Source organism: Labrus bergylta, chromosome 6, assembly GCF_963930695.1.
Source record: "Labrus bergylta chromosome 6, fLabBer1.1, whole genome shotgun sequence".
Classification (NCBI taxonomy): Eukaryota; Metazoa; Chordata; class Actinopteri; order Labriformes; family Labridae; genus Labrus; species Labrus bergylta.
In genome coordinates, this window is record NC_089200.1 from 33,364,749 (window position 1) to 33,379,805 (window position 15,057).

The 15,057-nt window shown below is 40.2% G+C and overlaps 2 protein-coding genes and 1 pseudogene across 2 annotated transcripts in view; 2 read left to right on the forward strand and 1 right to left on the reverse strand.

Annotated features, from left to right (window-relative positions):
* Positions 1-1,682, forward strand: part of trappc8 (trafficking protein particle complex subunit 8) — a 46,151-nt gene extending 44,469 nt beyond the window's left edge. Inside the window, exons 28-29 of the mRNA XM_020646918.3 lie at positions 223-312; positions 402-1,682. Of these exons, the coding sequence (XP_020502574.2) occupies positions 223-312; positions 402-636 (325 nt within the window). The 3' untranslated portion in view covers positions 637-1,682. The remainder of the gene's footprint in view (positions 1-222; positions 313-401) is intronic.
* Positions 1,683-3,130: 1,448 nt separating this feature from the next.
* LOC136179492 (uncharacterized) lies at positions 3,131-8,140 on the reverse strand. The gene is made up of 2 exons (XM_065956349.1): positions 8,020-8,140; positions 3,131-6,169 (listed from the first exon to the last, which is right to left on the reverse strand). The coding sequence occupies exon 2, from the start codon at positions 5,058-5,060 to the stop codon at positions 4,413-4,415; it is 648 nt and encodes a 215-aa protein (XP_065812421.1). The 5' UTR covers positions 5,061-6,169; positions 8,020-8,140; the 3' UTR covers positions 3,131-4,412.
* A 3,070-nt stretch (positions 8,141-11,210) lies between these two features.
* On the forward strand, positions 11,211-11,319 carry LOC114920979 (5S ribosomal RNA; annotated as a pseudogene).
* The last annotated feature ends 3,738 nt before the right edge of the window (positions 11,320-15,057 follow it).

Below are 15,057 nucleotides of genomic sequence, written 5' to 3' on the forward strand. Positions count from 1 at the left end.
CAGTTACAACATCAGTGTAAGTAATATCAATAGAAAGGAAGTAATTCTTAATTAGATGTGTTTTACCCAAGCGGCAACCTCCGGTCTTATGTATAAACCTTTATGTATTGAAAAGGCTTTGCGCCCCTTTGCAATAAGAACACCAGAGTTGATTTAAATAAAGGTAATGTAGCAACACTAAGAGAAACATGTTGCTGATGATGTTTTGCCCTCTGTCTGTAGCATCTGTGTGGTGCCAGTTACATTGACTCTGTCAAACTGTTCCTTGGCTCAAGTGGATGTCATCATTGAGTTGCGGCACAAAAGCACCTGGTTAGTGTTTACATTTACGCAAAAACAAAGAGTCTTACTTTTACATCAACATATTTACTAATTTATCTCCTTCAATTATGTCCTTTCAGCCAAGAGTCTCTAGAGGTCCATAGCTCTTTCACCTGGGTGGGTCAGACTGAATACAAGCTGCAGCTAAAGCCTCAAGAGGTGCTTTGCCTGACTCTACGGGCCTGTTTCCTCCAGGCAGGAGTCTACAACCTAAACACTCCAAGAGTCCTTGCCAAGCCAGCCAGGCTGGGAGCCATGTGTGAGACTAGTCAGCAGACCGCTAGTCCTGCTCTCATTATTATCAATAATGCCTGAGTAGAGCAACATGGCCTGCGAGGAAGAAGGCCTGGACATTGTGGACGCAGAACCTGCTGACTAGAGAATATTGGCCACTTCTCTACACACATGAACATCTTTGTTTTTCTTAATTATACTGGACAACAGGAAAAGAAACTGTTGTTTTGTACCAATGAGTATAATAGAAACAGATTTATTTAAAACAAATTGCTACAGTTGAGAGTTAATGTTGTTCAATCATTTTTCAGACAGTTAATGGACAGAAACTATTACATTGATTTGATTTTCATCTGCATGAATCTTTTTTTTAAGGAGCCCACTCTTCAATGTTTACCTTTCCACAGTCCAGTACCTCTATTTTCCACCCACATTGTTTAACCCAACATGACCTGCATCTCAAACACTGAGACAAGGTATGTCATCTTTTAGACAAGTGCTAGTGTTTGACCCAAATGTGGACCCTGTCACTCACTTTGCATTAAGGGTTTATATTAAACTTCTGCACTAGGTGTTTCAAACATGTGCCCACATTGATCTACAAAATGATATCATATGTGCATTTGTTCTAGCTCAACTGGACTGGCATGTATTTCAAGGCACTTGAACTCATTTTGTGAGCTATAACTGACAACAACTTCCGTTTGCAAATATATTGCACTGTAGAGGGAATCAGAGAGCAGGATTGACAGAACCGTTGGTTTGAAATGTCATTTACATCCGATACATCTTTAGTAGTGTATTCCTCACAACCCAATTCTCTTTTCATTAAGTTAGCATTGTTTGGGTATCAGTTCTCTTGGTCTATACTAAAAGGCTAATGACTACTGGATCTATTACAGTAGCCTGTTCTCTGTGTGTGACTTCATCTTTGAACACTCTAGCTCATTTTTTTCATGCGCATGTGTTTGATCAGACCAGCATACACCCTGAGTTTTTGTGTTTAATCTCATCGTATTATGATCAAGCTCTTGTATTAATTGATTTGAAAGCTTTTCTGAAGATTATGCATTATATTTATGTAACAAATTGAATGTAAATAGAAAATAAAACTGTAACTAATGACACTGTTAGTTGCAGTCTGTTCTAGGTTTAATTGATAACTGTCATGAACACTATGCATAAGTTTGTATAACTGCTCCCAAAGTTTCTTCTTCTGGTACAGGTAAGCCACGCTCAAACTGATGTTTGACCAATATTTATTATTTTCTTTTTGTCAGCAAACAAACTAAAATGAAGTAAATAAAGACACAAGCATTTATGAGCACAAATAACTATACCAAAGCTAAACCAACTCTCCTTTACAAATGAACATACCAGAAATGTTTAGTCTTTTCAGTATTTGAAATGTTCTTCACACACAAGTCTCCTTCACCTGTATCCTACTATTGGCAATAGCTCCTTGTAGCACACTTAATTGCCTCAATTAATCATGTGAATGCCGCATGCTGACCACTCATCGCAATACACAATTCGAACAGTAGGTGTCAGTAAAAGAATTTGAATACATTTCAAGATAAACATTTTCTCTATGAAAACAAAAACCAGTTCAAAGAAACACATTTTTTGCAACAGCTATGTAAAAAAAAAAACTGTTGACAAAATATTAGATACTAGCCAGAGATTTACTGTCAGCATTGATAACTCAAACGTTTGCTGTAACTTCAACATGACGTTGTCTCTCGTTTCTTCAGGGAATTTTTAGGATTTTTGGCAGCAACCTACATCACAGAATTGAATAGGTTACTCATGCATACTGTAAGCTGTTGTACTGGCTGATTGCAGTATTTTTTAGAGCCGACAAAATTAATGCAGTATAACTATTTATTCAGAATCAGTCATCGTTTTCTATTGCCAAGTACATTTACACATATAAGGAATTTGACATGGTGTTTTGGTGCAAAAGCAGTAAACAAAGGAAATGAAGCAAAATAGCAAGAACTTAAATAAAATCAAATATAAGAAGTAATTACAAATATATATAAAATAGAGTATAAGAAATATAAAAACACACTGTACAAAAGGTGCAGTATTAAAAGTCCAGTGAGCGTTAATGTAACGCATAAAAACAGTTTCAGCTTTCACAAACTTCAATGCTGTCTCACTTGGGGGCTGGATGAGAGTCTGTAATATGTTGGGGGGGTGGTCCTGATGGACCCGCACATGGACTGTTTGAGAGTCTCAAACAGTCCATGTGCGGGGTGAGAGGGGTCAGCCTCAGGGTCCTGGAGGTGTACAGGTCGAGGAGAGATGGTAAGTTGGTCCTCAGGGCTGTTGGGGTTGTATCAAGTCAACTTTGGTTATATTCTTTAATAATTATATTTAATTATTAATAATATAAATAAAATATAATTAAACAATGTTTAATCTAGTTTTGGGGCACCGACCTGTACTCAGGTAAATATAACCAAAATATCACTCAAATCAGTCTCAAATTAGTTATTTAATCACTAATATTATTAATAATTAATAACTATATTTAATAAATTGAAGGTGTGAAATCTGTACACAAAGCCTTCGCACCCAGCTTATATCACAATGCAAATACAACCAGTAATCACAAACAACTGCTCTCTTAAATTATAACAGAATTTATTTAAACAAAGCAACAGCAATCCAAAATCAATGAACTTAATCAAACAAATAACTATCATAAACTAATCTAAGCAACAAACATTATCAAGCTAGGCTTGTGGAAGGTGTGTGTGTGTGAGAGAGAGAGGAGGGGGGGAGAGGGGGGAGATGGCTTCGTCCCATGTGGTCGCCCTTCCGATGGCACACACCTAACAAAGACCTAATGTGGCCTTAATGTCTAAAAGAGACCGAGTTCAGCCCTACACGATCTGTGTCTCTGAGGCGTCTGGATGGCCGCGAATGTATAGATCTCTGTGTGTGTGTAGCCAATGTGCGTAATGGCGCGGTGGTGGAGTTAGTACCAGGGGGAGAAAAGAGGAGAGTAGAGGAGGAGAGAAATGCGTGCCTGAAAATGCCGGATCACAGTCCGAATCCCGTGCCACAACTCGGAGTAATTCCCTTCATTCACAGAAACAAACCAATAGCCAAATTCAAGTTAATACGGCTTACACTGGCCTTTCTGATCAGAAGAGTAATACCCAGTTATAACGCTGTTACGCTAAACACATATAGGACGCAGTGGTCCGAAACGGGAATAACAAGAGTTTTAAACAGGTAAAACTCAGGACGCGGCGGTCAACAAAGAGAAAAATTACAGTTTCTGCATCAATCAAACAATTGTTAAAAACACTCTCTAAAGCTAATTCTGCCCAGACCTAATTAAGCCTCACTTGTGAATCGCTTTGCCCGCGATTAGTGAAAGGAAAAGAGTCCGGCGATAAAACAGATCTGTCGGTCCTGGTGCAGAGGCGTCTGATGGCGGCGAGGGTCCCTTATGGCAAGAGCGGCTTCGTTGGTTCTCCGTCGAGTGGAAAGATGTCCGTTGATGTCCTTTCGTTGCAGGACGGAATAAGACCGTTATCTTTCTGATAATCTGTTATAGTCTGACGTTCTCCGAGAAACTGAGATGCGTTCACTGGACAATCCAAGCTCGGAATTTAGAACACTGCCGACTGCGGATTACCTGCGCGCCAAAATTTAAAACAAAGGAAGATTGTTGCAGGAAACAGGAGGTGAGCTTGTGTCTCCGAACACTTGAAGTTAGCGTGTGGAAAGAGAGAGAGCAATGGAAGTCTTGGAGCTTTGTAGCCTGGCCTGCTCCATGGGGGGTCTACCTCAAGTCCCCTCCAATGAGGAGAGAGAGGTTCCGGTCCCCCCTTAATTCACACGTAGGTGTGAAGTACCGCAGGGGATTCTGGGATTAAGAGTCGTTTTAGGCCTCTTTGTGATCTCAGTGAATAACTCAATTGAGGTGCAGGCCGAAGTCCATTGTTTGACTGTCCTAAGCCTGCGTGGCCCAACAGGGCCCTGGAGGTGTACAGGTCATGGAGAGATGGTAGATTGGACCTCAGGGTCCTGGAGGTGTACAGGTCGTGGAAAGATGGTAGGTTGGACCTCAGGGTCCTGGAGGTGTACAGGTCGTGGAGAGATGGTAGGTTGGACCTCAGGTTCCTGGAGGTGTCGAGAGATGGGAGGTTGGACCTCAGGGTCCTGGAGGTGTACAGGTTGTGGAGAGATGGTAGGTTGGACCTCAGGTTCCTGGAGGTGTCGAGAGATGGGAGGTTGGACCTCAGGGTCCTGGAGGTGTACAGGTCGTGGAGAGATGGAAGGTTGGACCTCAGGGTCCTGGAGGTGTACAGGTCGTGGAGAAATGGTAGGTTGGACCTCAGGGTCCTGGAGGTGTACAGGTCATGGCGAGATGGTAGGTTGGACCTCAGGGTCCTGGAGGTGTACAGGTCATGGAGAGATGGCAGGTTGCAGCCAATCGACCTCTCTGTAGAGTGGACGATACACTGCAGTCTGTGTTTCATTCTGTTCTGTCTTCACACTATACAGAATGGACGGATAAGCAATTCCAGCTGCTTACACTGTTTGCACACACACTGATACAACATGGCAAACCAACAGTTCTTAACCTGTGTCACACTCTAAAGGGTTCGTACTGAAACAATAACCCAATAACAATACTACTGTTACATCCCCTTTCTTTTTCCTTTGAAGTGTGATCTTATTCAACGAAAGAACTTTCAAAACATCACATACTACAAACATATATAAACAATCCTATCAAATAAAAGTTTGTTCTTGTTCAGTCCACTTACTACATTTATCCAGATGAAGCCACAAGGAGCTACATAAGAAACAAGTTGCTGCTGTTATTGGGATTTTCCGTTAAAAGCTCCTTTTTGAGTAGTATAGAACTTTTGCACTTAAATAATACTGTGTAGCAAAACTTCTTACAAAATACTTACCAACTTACATAAAATAAACTTCTTTCTCTTTCCAATGCTTTGCCACATATGCAAACCATAACCCTCCTTTTTCCACAATGCTTTTTCAAAATATGCAAAATCTAACAATTTTCAACATTTTTTTCTCCTTTATTTTTTTTCTCTGTGTCCCTGTTTCACGTTCATTAACACAGTTGAATCTGTATAGTCCTTCAAGTCATTTGGCCTAATAACCACTGGACCAGACTTGGTTGTAAAAGCCTGTTGTGTGGTTGAGACAGCCTCTGGTGTTGTGTGAGATTCAACAGTCCCAGTTTGTTCAGGCTCACTAGACACCATGCCTTGGTCACGTCTGAGGTGATGGCAGTCCCTCCTAAGAACACTGCATAAGACCTGTGGTCAACAGGATTCATTATTGTAGCCTTCCTCCAGATCGTGTGGGGTTCAAACGGCTGTATCCTGACACGGTCTCCACGTTTCAGTGTGTCCACGTCCTTCACTGTCCTGTTGAAGTATTTGGCCTGTCTCTGTTGGTTGTTGACATGGGCTTGTGTTTGTTTCACTTCTGGTCGCAGAAGACTATTTCTTGTTGGTAGTAGAGTTCTGGTTCTCCTACTCAGCAACCTCTGAGCTGGGCTCGAATTCAGTCCTTGAGATGGTGTGTTGCGGATGTAAAGTTCCTTTTTTGTCTACATTGAGAAACAAACAGCAATGAAAAACAAACTGACTATTTTATGAAAGTCTGAACATCATAAATCCAAAATAATACCATTACACTTCTGAGGCAACACAAAATACAACAAATCTGGCTTAAATACAACTGTGAGCAACCACTTTAAATTTAACATTCATTAATGTAACTATAAGTTCAAAAAATCTTCAAGACATGAGATAGCCAAGAGTACATTTTAAGCTGTTTTTCCTCTAAAGAAGCATTATGGAACAAAATTAACACAATTTTTTTCCAAACAAATTACTGTTAATTCACTCCTGAAGAGTCAGATTTCTTAAATACACTTAGAACCTAAAACAAAAGCAGGTTCTCAAAAAAAAATGAGTGACAAGTTAATTTGCTTGGGTTAACCAGAGCCATTGAAAGTGCAAAATAACGATGACATTTTCAAAAAAACTAAATGCACTGTAAACCAGTATAAAAAGTCATAGTTTACAGTGTAACCTGAGAAAGTGCAGCATAAAACCAAACTCACAACCTTCAATGAAGTGTGTGTGGCTTTTAGGCATGAAGACTGACCTTAAGATCATTGGAGGTAGTGCTGGGCGATATGGCCTAAATTTGATATCACAATATTTTTTTGCCTAATGTCGATATTCGATATGACTCGATATTTATCGTATTAAAGTTTATAAATGTAGCCTATGAAACTGAATCTCCACTGTATAAAAAAATAATATCACTGGCCCGACCATTGTTCAGCTGGTCCAGGAACATTACTTTTGATTCGAAAAATAACAGTCACCAATTTACTCTTGAACCATTCTGATGCAAAAGTCAATTACAACTTTTATTTAATTAATTGAGCTCTAATTATAAAAATATTTTGAATTTTTCTTATATTTATGTGCTCCTGTTTATTCACCATGCTGGTAACTGTAAGAGTCTACTTAATCTGATATTAATATGAGGCTGTGATAGAGCTGGAATCTCTCCTTCTTTCTTCTCTGTGAGAAACTCTTCATCCTTGATTCTTTACTTTAGGAGCTCTCTTAAGGGCTAAGATGTTTTCTGAATAACTTTTATCTTTACCATGATCTAGTCTTTAACTGTAATGTGTTCCAGCTCCTCCAGCTGTCTGTCACTGTGGATCAAACTTTCCTTTGTTCTGTTTTCGTCATGCCCTGCTGTCACTCTCAACTCTTCCGGTGATTTTTTTCTTTTGAATGCTGATTTAAGCTCGGTTTTTGTCAGGATATGATCGTTTTAAAACCGTTTTACCAAACGTGTGTTTGCGCTAAGATCTGTGTGCGAGTGTACAATTCAAGTGTAGCAGCAGTGAAGCCGCCAGCTGAACGTGCAATCAGCTGGCCCGGACTCTGTCAATCATTCATCCATTCAGCGGGCCAGTTATAATGTCGAGCCCTCCGATATGTGCCCTTTATTTGGACTCGCTCGCATCTTTCTCTTTCTCCTCCGTGTTGGTCGCTTACAAGAGCTAGGCTACTCAGTGGCAGGAGTGGAGTCTCCTCCGCCCTTTCGTCTCCGCGCAACAAGCGCTGCCACGGAAATTTCGCGGAGCAATGGAATCTCGCGAAAAAACTTTGAAGTAGTTTAAAAAATAAAATTGATGTTCCCTTTTCCATATCGAGCATTAATTAAATATCGATCGAATTGAGCTTCACGATTTATCACCCAGCACTACTTGGAGGACAATCTTTTGTTCCCATCCTCCTGCTCAAGGAAGATCTTCTGAAAGAGCTCGAAGGTGTACTTCAGTTTCTTAGGGTAGCTTAGTTCCAGGGCATAGATGAGGCCCATAAGGTAAGCACAAGCATGTGCCACATTGGGAACCCCAAAAAGTACCTCAGCTCCCTCGATGGCTATCCCAACTTGCGTCTGGCCTTCGCTCCCAGCTTTGCTGACCACAAAGATGTTGAGAACAAATGTCGTAAGGGCATCCTGGACATCCGCAGCATCATCATCATCATCATATATCTGTGAAATACACCATACAAGAGAATCAAACCTACATCTTTATCAGTAAGAGGGATGCACAGATTTCTTAATCATTAAGTCTCTTATCAGCCAGGAGAAGCAGGTAACTGTTGTCAAGGTATTGGCTAAAAACAAAACACAAAAAATCAAACAATCCCTCTTAATCTACAAGATGTATTTCACCTACAGTAAATGTCATTGTGTTTAGTTGTTGTTTTCTGTGCTAGCCACAGAACATTGGCATATCTCCAATGGAGACTCATGACTTGGTAAGGATGTGTAAACAATTTTCTCTTATGAACATTTAAATTAATAGGAATTTCAAAATAAAAGAGAGAAGGCTTACTAAAAAGACCCTATTGCATATGTTAAAATACTTACCAGTAGTTTAGAACCTGAAGGCATATAATTACTTCTACCTTTAGCTATCCTAGAATTAAATATTTTGTCTCAAACAGGCAGGGCTTCAAATCATAGTAATGGCAGAGGTATTTCTTATTTACCTGGTAGTCCTTAGGGTTAAACCGATTAAATCCTCCATCTTTTCTCCAAGATAGAGAATAAGGCCTCTGATTACAGCTTCTCTTTGGGACTCAATGCTGTTGTCCTACAACAAATTAGATATTTAAGAATGTTATGCACAGACATCATATAGCTACAACATAAACTCATTTGTAAATAGTTATAAGTACATAACTCATCTAACATGTCAAGGGTCGCATCAAGTTTCTTCCCCACAGCTCCTTCCTTCCTCCTGTACAGGCTCAACAGTTTAGGTGAGAACTGATTCAACTTCCCCAGGAATGTGGACTGTAATGGCTTCAGCGTGATCCTCAGAAATTCCTTGTCAATCTAAGAGAGACCAAGACAGAGAGGGAAAAAAATCACTTAACACAGAAAGAATTCCAGAAAAACAGGGAAGGAAGACGGGTATTAAATTAACCCTAAAACAACAGTGAAGGCAATACAAGGGATTCTGTCAAACTAAGAAATGAATTAAGTCAAAACTGAAAAAAAGACAATTTCAAAATCCTTTAGACCCTTCATTTGAAAACATTCAAGACAATATAAAAATATACATACTTGGGAAGGCTCAAAGAGGGCAGGCCATCTAGCTTTGATGTCAATCACTGGTGGTTTATTAAGGATAACATCATTTCGACGTAGTGAGAATGTTTTTGCCATCTTCTCACTGATCAACGTGTCGTTGTCTCTCTTCTTGTGCTCATAGAGAAGCTCCACTCTCTCTTTTTCAAGGGTCACTTTGAGGATGAGGTGGGAGGTAGTTTACCTCAGATTTCTTTGCCTTTAAGTTTTTCGCAGGAGTTTTATCTGCAGCTGATTTTCTCTTCAGTTTACATTTAGCTCTGGTAGTCCAAGGTGTTTCACCAGTAGCGGAGCGAGCGTGGGGGCAGAAGGTGCGGCCGCCCTGGGCCCACTGTTGTCTCAAGGGGCCCACTTTGAGTCAAATTTAACATGCATTTTGTTATTTAGTGGAATTTTCGAGTAAAGTTAGTTTGACTAGGTCTGAGTCTCTCTTTTATTTTGCCGCAATCAAGACACACAATGTATTTAGTAGAGCAGAGAGGGGCCCCCCTCCACTGCCAAGGGGGTTCTCAACTTCGGCAGCAAACAGCACCAGCAGGGTGCTGTGGCCTGTTTGTAATGTCACTGATTCCACCTCTTAGCACTCCCTTTGCTGGGCCCCCGCTGCTGTCTGGAGTTTTGAAAACCTAGTCGTCTGTCTGCTTTATTTCTGTTTACCTTGCAGTTTTTCGTAACATTAAAAGTGTAAAAAACTAAATAAAAAATGTTTTCTCATTGACAACTCAACCCTCAACAACTCAACCTGGCAAGTCTCCTCCCGTTGCTAGCTCCACTAACGTAAACACTACTAGCCAAGCAAATAAACATGTTAGAGAGGAGCACCCAGCTAGCTCCGTGCAGGAAAGCAACAGTGCTGATGAAAACTTAATTGGTAAGTTGTTTCATTATGATTTGAGATTACACTTAGATGCTGGTCTTTTGTTTGTGGGTGCATGTGTTGTAGACCGCCGTGTCTGCTTTGTTATCGTACTGTATGAACGGCAGGCCATTGCTTGCACACTGTTTACAAAGTTTGTTGTGGTGTGTGGGTTGATAATGTGTGGTTTTATTGTATTGTCTATTTGGCTCTGTGGCTGAGCATCCAACTTCATTGAATGTTAAACTGTAGTTGGCTTCTATCTTTGGTTTCCCGTCCGGCTAATTAAGTCTGCTTTACTTGTTTAATCAGTGGAATATGCGCACAGACATATCAGCACTTGTTCTGCTTAAATATCAGCAGGTCACTCACTGATAAGTCCCTGTCACTGTAATAGCACCCTTTGTAATCTGCAGCGGCATTTCTCTTCGTCCCGCCCCGTCTTGTATCTCCATACAGCCGATACTATACCATAAATGCTATACTATATTACTATATAGGCTACAGCATATGCTATATAGCCTATAGACAGTTTATGGGCCCACTATTGGTCCAGAATGTTAGATTTTACAGCAGGATTGTTGAGAAGGGTTCCATCCTTCTTGTGAGCTTCATTGGCAGCTTGTAGAATAAACTCAGTGTCAAGGGAGAAGGTAGGTACCTCAAACTGAGCAGGCCAAGACTCACAACGAAGGGAAGAGGCGCTTCCTGGAGAATGCAGAATAATGGTGTCACTGGATGTGGCAGAACAAGAACCTGCATCCTCTGATGAATCAGCACAACTGCTACCAAAGCTATCTTGGACTCCTTTGACATTCAGAGAATCCTCAACTTGATCCTCAATCAAGTTACTGTTACATATTACAAAGAAAAAAATGAACTATTTCAAGATTTGAATGTTAAACAAAGCAAAATGAATTAACCCAAAGCTAAAAAAAAATGTCACATGAATTAAATAGCTGACAACTAATGAATCAAGCATTGCAGAGTTACTTGTCCATTACAAGTTCATTAACTATCAAATTCATATGTATCAAAATACATTATGGCCGAGGGCATGAGATCTTTAAAACGCCCATTTCTGCACACAATAATGGCTTACGGCCATACCACCCTGAACACGCCCAATCTCGGAAGCTAAGCAGGGTCGGGCCTGGTTAATACTTGGATGGGAGACCTCTTGGGAATACCAGGTGCTGTAAGCTTTTTCATTTTTTTTTTTTTAATCATATAGAGACATATTCACATGTCCAAAAAATCAGCCAGAATCAACAATGTGGGGGAGAAAATTATGGCCGAGGGCATGAGATCTTTAAAAGGCCCCTTTCTGCACACTATAATGGTTTACGGCCATACCACCCTGAACACGCCCCTTTTGATGGCAGAGACAGCATGGAGTCGGAGGAAAGCAGATGTGCGGAGAGTAGGAGATTTGGATTTCGTTTTTGTATTTGCCTTAGTTTTGTTTAAAGACCTCAGATTGTGAGTGAATGTCCCCCAGCAGTCACTGACTGTTAGGGGGATCGTTTTTCTTTTTTGCCTTTTTACCTGTTTTTGCCGTATTTTTGTGAAGATGTTTTGTTTTGTGATTGTTTGCTAGCATGTCGCTAGCAAACGGAATACAACGATGACAGGACCACGGACCGGAGAGAAGGAAAAGGGAAAAGATAACGGACAACAAAGAGGACAGACAAACACGGCACTGAAACAACGAAATGGATTAAACGACAACGAGAAGGACGACGGACAAAAAGGACGGATGAACACTGCAAATGAAACAGGGAACGGTATGGACGACGGAGAGAGAGGAAGAGAGAGGAGCGGCGGGCTGATTGCTCCGGCTGCGGCTGATCAAAGACTGATTGGTGCGGAGAATGTGAGAGGTTGAGAGAGAGCGGAGAAAGGAGAGGCAAAAGTAGCTTTCGAAAAAAAACTAACACTGAAATGGTGGGGGACAAGGTGCCTCTAAACCAGGTAATGAACAATATAAAAATGATCTGTGGGGGCCTGCTGGCTTGCAGAACCTTGGGACCTGGAAAATTGGAGGTAACGGTGAGCAACATTAAAGGCTGCTGGACGGATTTAAGATCGGGGAGACCAGAGTCGTGGCGAGAGAACTCAACAATGATGAGCTGGTGGTGTCTTTTTTAAAATTGCCGGCTTATGTCACGGACGAAGAAATAGTTTGGAAGCTGACGGGCTGGGGAGTGAACCCGACATCACCAATAAAAAGAATGGGGAGAGTAATAATAATAGACTGTGTGTATGAAACGAAAAATTTAAGAATCATAAATATATACGCACCAAACGAAGAAAAAGAAAGGAAAACTTTTTTCATTGAAATAAGCAAATGGTGGGGAGGAAATTGTGTGATAATTGGTGACTTTAATGTGGCGATGACACCCACTGATGTGTCTAAAAATAATGTGTTTAAGGGGGATGTGAGCAGGGGGGCACTAAAAGATCTAATAATGACCAAACATTGCATAGATATTTGGAGATTGCTACATCCATGGGAGAGGGTCTTTTCTAGAAGACAAATTGTACTAAATAGATTAAAACAATCTAGAATAGATTTTTCTTTGGTGACATGTGAGGTGGATTAAAGATGTAGAATATAAAATTAATACAGTACGTGGAGCGGTCACGCTGGGATGGTAATCACGTTTAGAAAAGAAACTAATGTACAAAAAGGAGGGATATGGTGTTTTAATAGTAGTTTGTTGGATGATGGAATGTTTGTGAAAAGCATGCAAAGATTGTTGAATGATGTGGGATATGAGTGGAGTGAGAGTGAAGATATGAATGTGTGGTGGGATGGGGTAAAAGTCAGAATTAAAAAAAAGTGTATTAATTATAGTAAAGAGAAAAAGTGGAGAGAAAATAGAATGGAAGAGAATTTAAGAAAACCACTAAATGAGGAAATATTATTGCTTGACAGTGCAGATAAGGTATGTGTTGAAAAATACATACATTTAAAAGAACAGTTAAAAGTGAACTAAAAAAATGTAGGGGTGCAGCTATTAGGAGTAAAATACAATATATGTATGAAGGGGAGAGGAGTACAGCGTTTTTCTTGGGTCTAGAAATACAAAAACAAAAAAGAACAGAAATAAACGAATTAGTGAATGTAGCAGGTAAAAGTGTGACTGATAAAAATGAAATATTAAAAATAGTCAAATGTTATTATGAAAGTCTGTTCTCTAGACAGGAGTGTGATGGTGTGAGTGTGAACAGAGCTTTGGGTGCCTTAAAGAAAAAACGTGATGATAAAATGTGGTGTGAATGTGAGTTTACAGATGGAGAAATTAAAAGTGCTTTAGAAGGTTTAAACAAAAGTCCTGGTAGCGACGGCCTAACTGCAGAATTTTATCAAGCTTTCAAAGAGCAGTTAGTGCCCTTATTGAGTAAATTAAGTAAATATATTGAAAAAGTAAAATGTATACCGAAAAGTTTGGGGGAGGGGGTGGTTACTATTCTTTTACAAAAACAAGGGGGACAATAAAAATCTGGACAACTACAGACCAATCAGCTTACTAAACACAGACTGCAAAAACAATAGCCAATAGAATCAGGGAGGTAATAGGAACAATCATAGAACAAACACAATCATACAGCATACCAAACAGGGACATAGCAGACTCAATCATTTCAATAAAACAGACGGTCAGGGACATGGAAGGGGAGGGGGGAATATGGTTAGGGATTGAGTTAAATAAAGCTTTGGACAGAGTAGATCATAGGTTTTTGGGGAAGGTGTTGGAGAAGTTTGGGTTCGGGGAGAGAATGAGAGTGGATAAATGTGTTGTATACAGGAGCGGAAAGTAAGATAAAATGCAACAAGGATTTAACTGATTCTTTTAAAATATCAAGATCAGTGAGACAGGGGTGTCTGATGTCAGCACTGCTGTACAGCTTGGTGGCAGAGCCGCTAGCAGCGCTGATATCGGAAGACGTAAACATAAAAGGTATAGGTAAGGAAAACCTAAAAATAATTCAGTATGCAGATGACGTGAATATAATGGTAAAAGGAGAGGAGGATATAGAATTGATATTAAAACATGTACAAACTTATGAAAGAGCATCTGGGACAAAAGTAAACGAAAATAAGTCAGAAATTATGTTACTAGGTAAGGAATCAAATTATGTTAATAGGTGGGGATTTAAAACGGTGTGTGAGAGAAGAAAAGTGTTGGGAGTGAATGTGGGGAAAAATGAGAATGAATGTGATGATGTAACATGGAAAGAGGTGGTGGGTAAAATTAAAAAAACATTGAATTTGTGAAGAGCGAGGGGTCTATTGCTGAGAGGAAGGGTAGCCGTAACAAATGCCCTTGTGTTGTCCAAAGTGAATCATGCGCTGAGTACGCTTCCGGACTGGGCCTTTTAAGGAGATTTCAAAGACCATTAGGGACTTTATTTGGAAAAACAAAGCAGCGAGTATAGCTCACAAAACAATAATAGGGGCTAAAGATCAGGGGGGGCTAGCTTTGATTGATTTACTTAGAAAAAAAGTAGCACTAAGAGTCAAATTGATAGTCAAATTTATAGACCAGAACCGGAACGTAGTTTGGAAAAACCACTTCAAACAATATCTGTGCAGTTTTGGACTTTACAACGAGGACAACCTGTACCAGATCAATAACCCGGATTCATTTAAACACTTGCCACGGTTTTTCCAGGAAGTACTCAGTGCGTGGTATCAGGTTTCATCCTGGACTGTACCAGAGTGCGGAGCGAGAGGGTCAGTGCTACGGCTGCCCTTCCTCTCGAGCCCGTATTTAAAAAATGGGGAGAAAGTAATTAAGTGTGAGGCTATGTCGAAAGCGGGATATATTAGAATAAGGGATTTATTGAACTGTGGGGGGGGATTTTGATTTACAAATGGTGTTGAGGGGGTTAAAAAATAATGTGTGTGTGTGTGTGTAGAAAGGATGTGATTG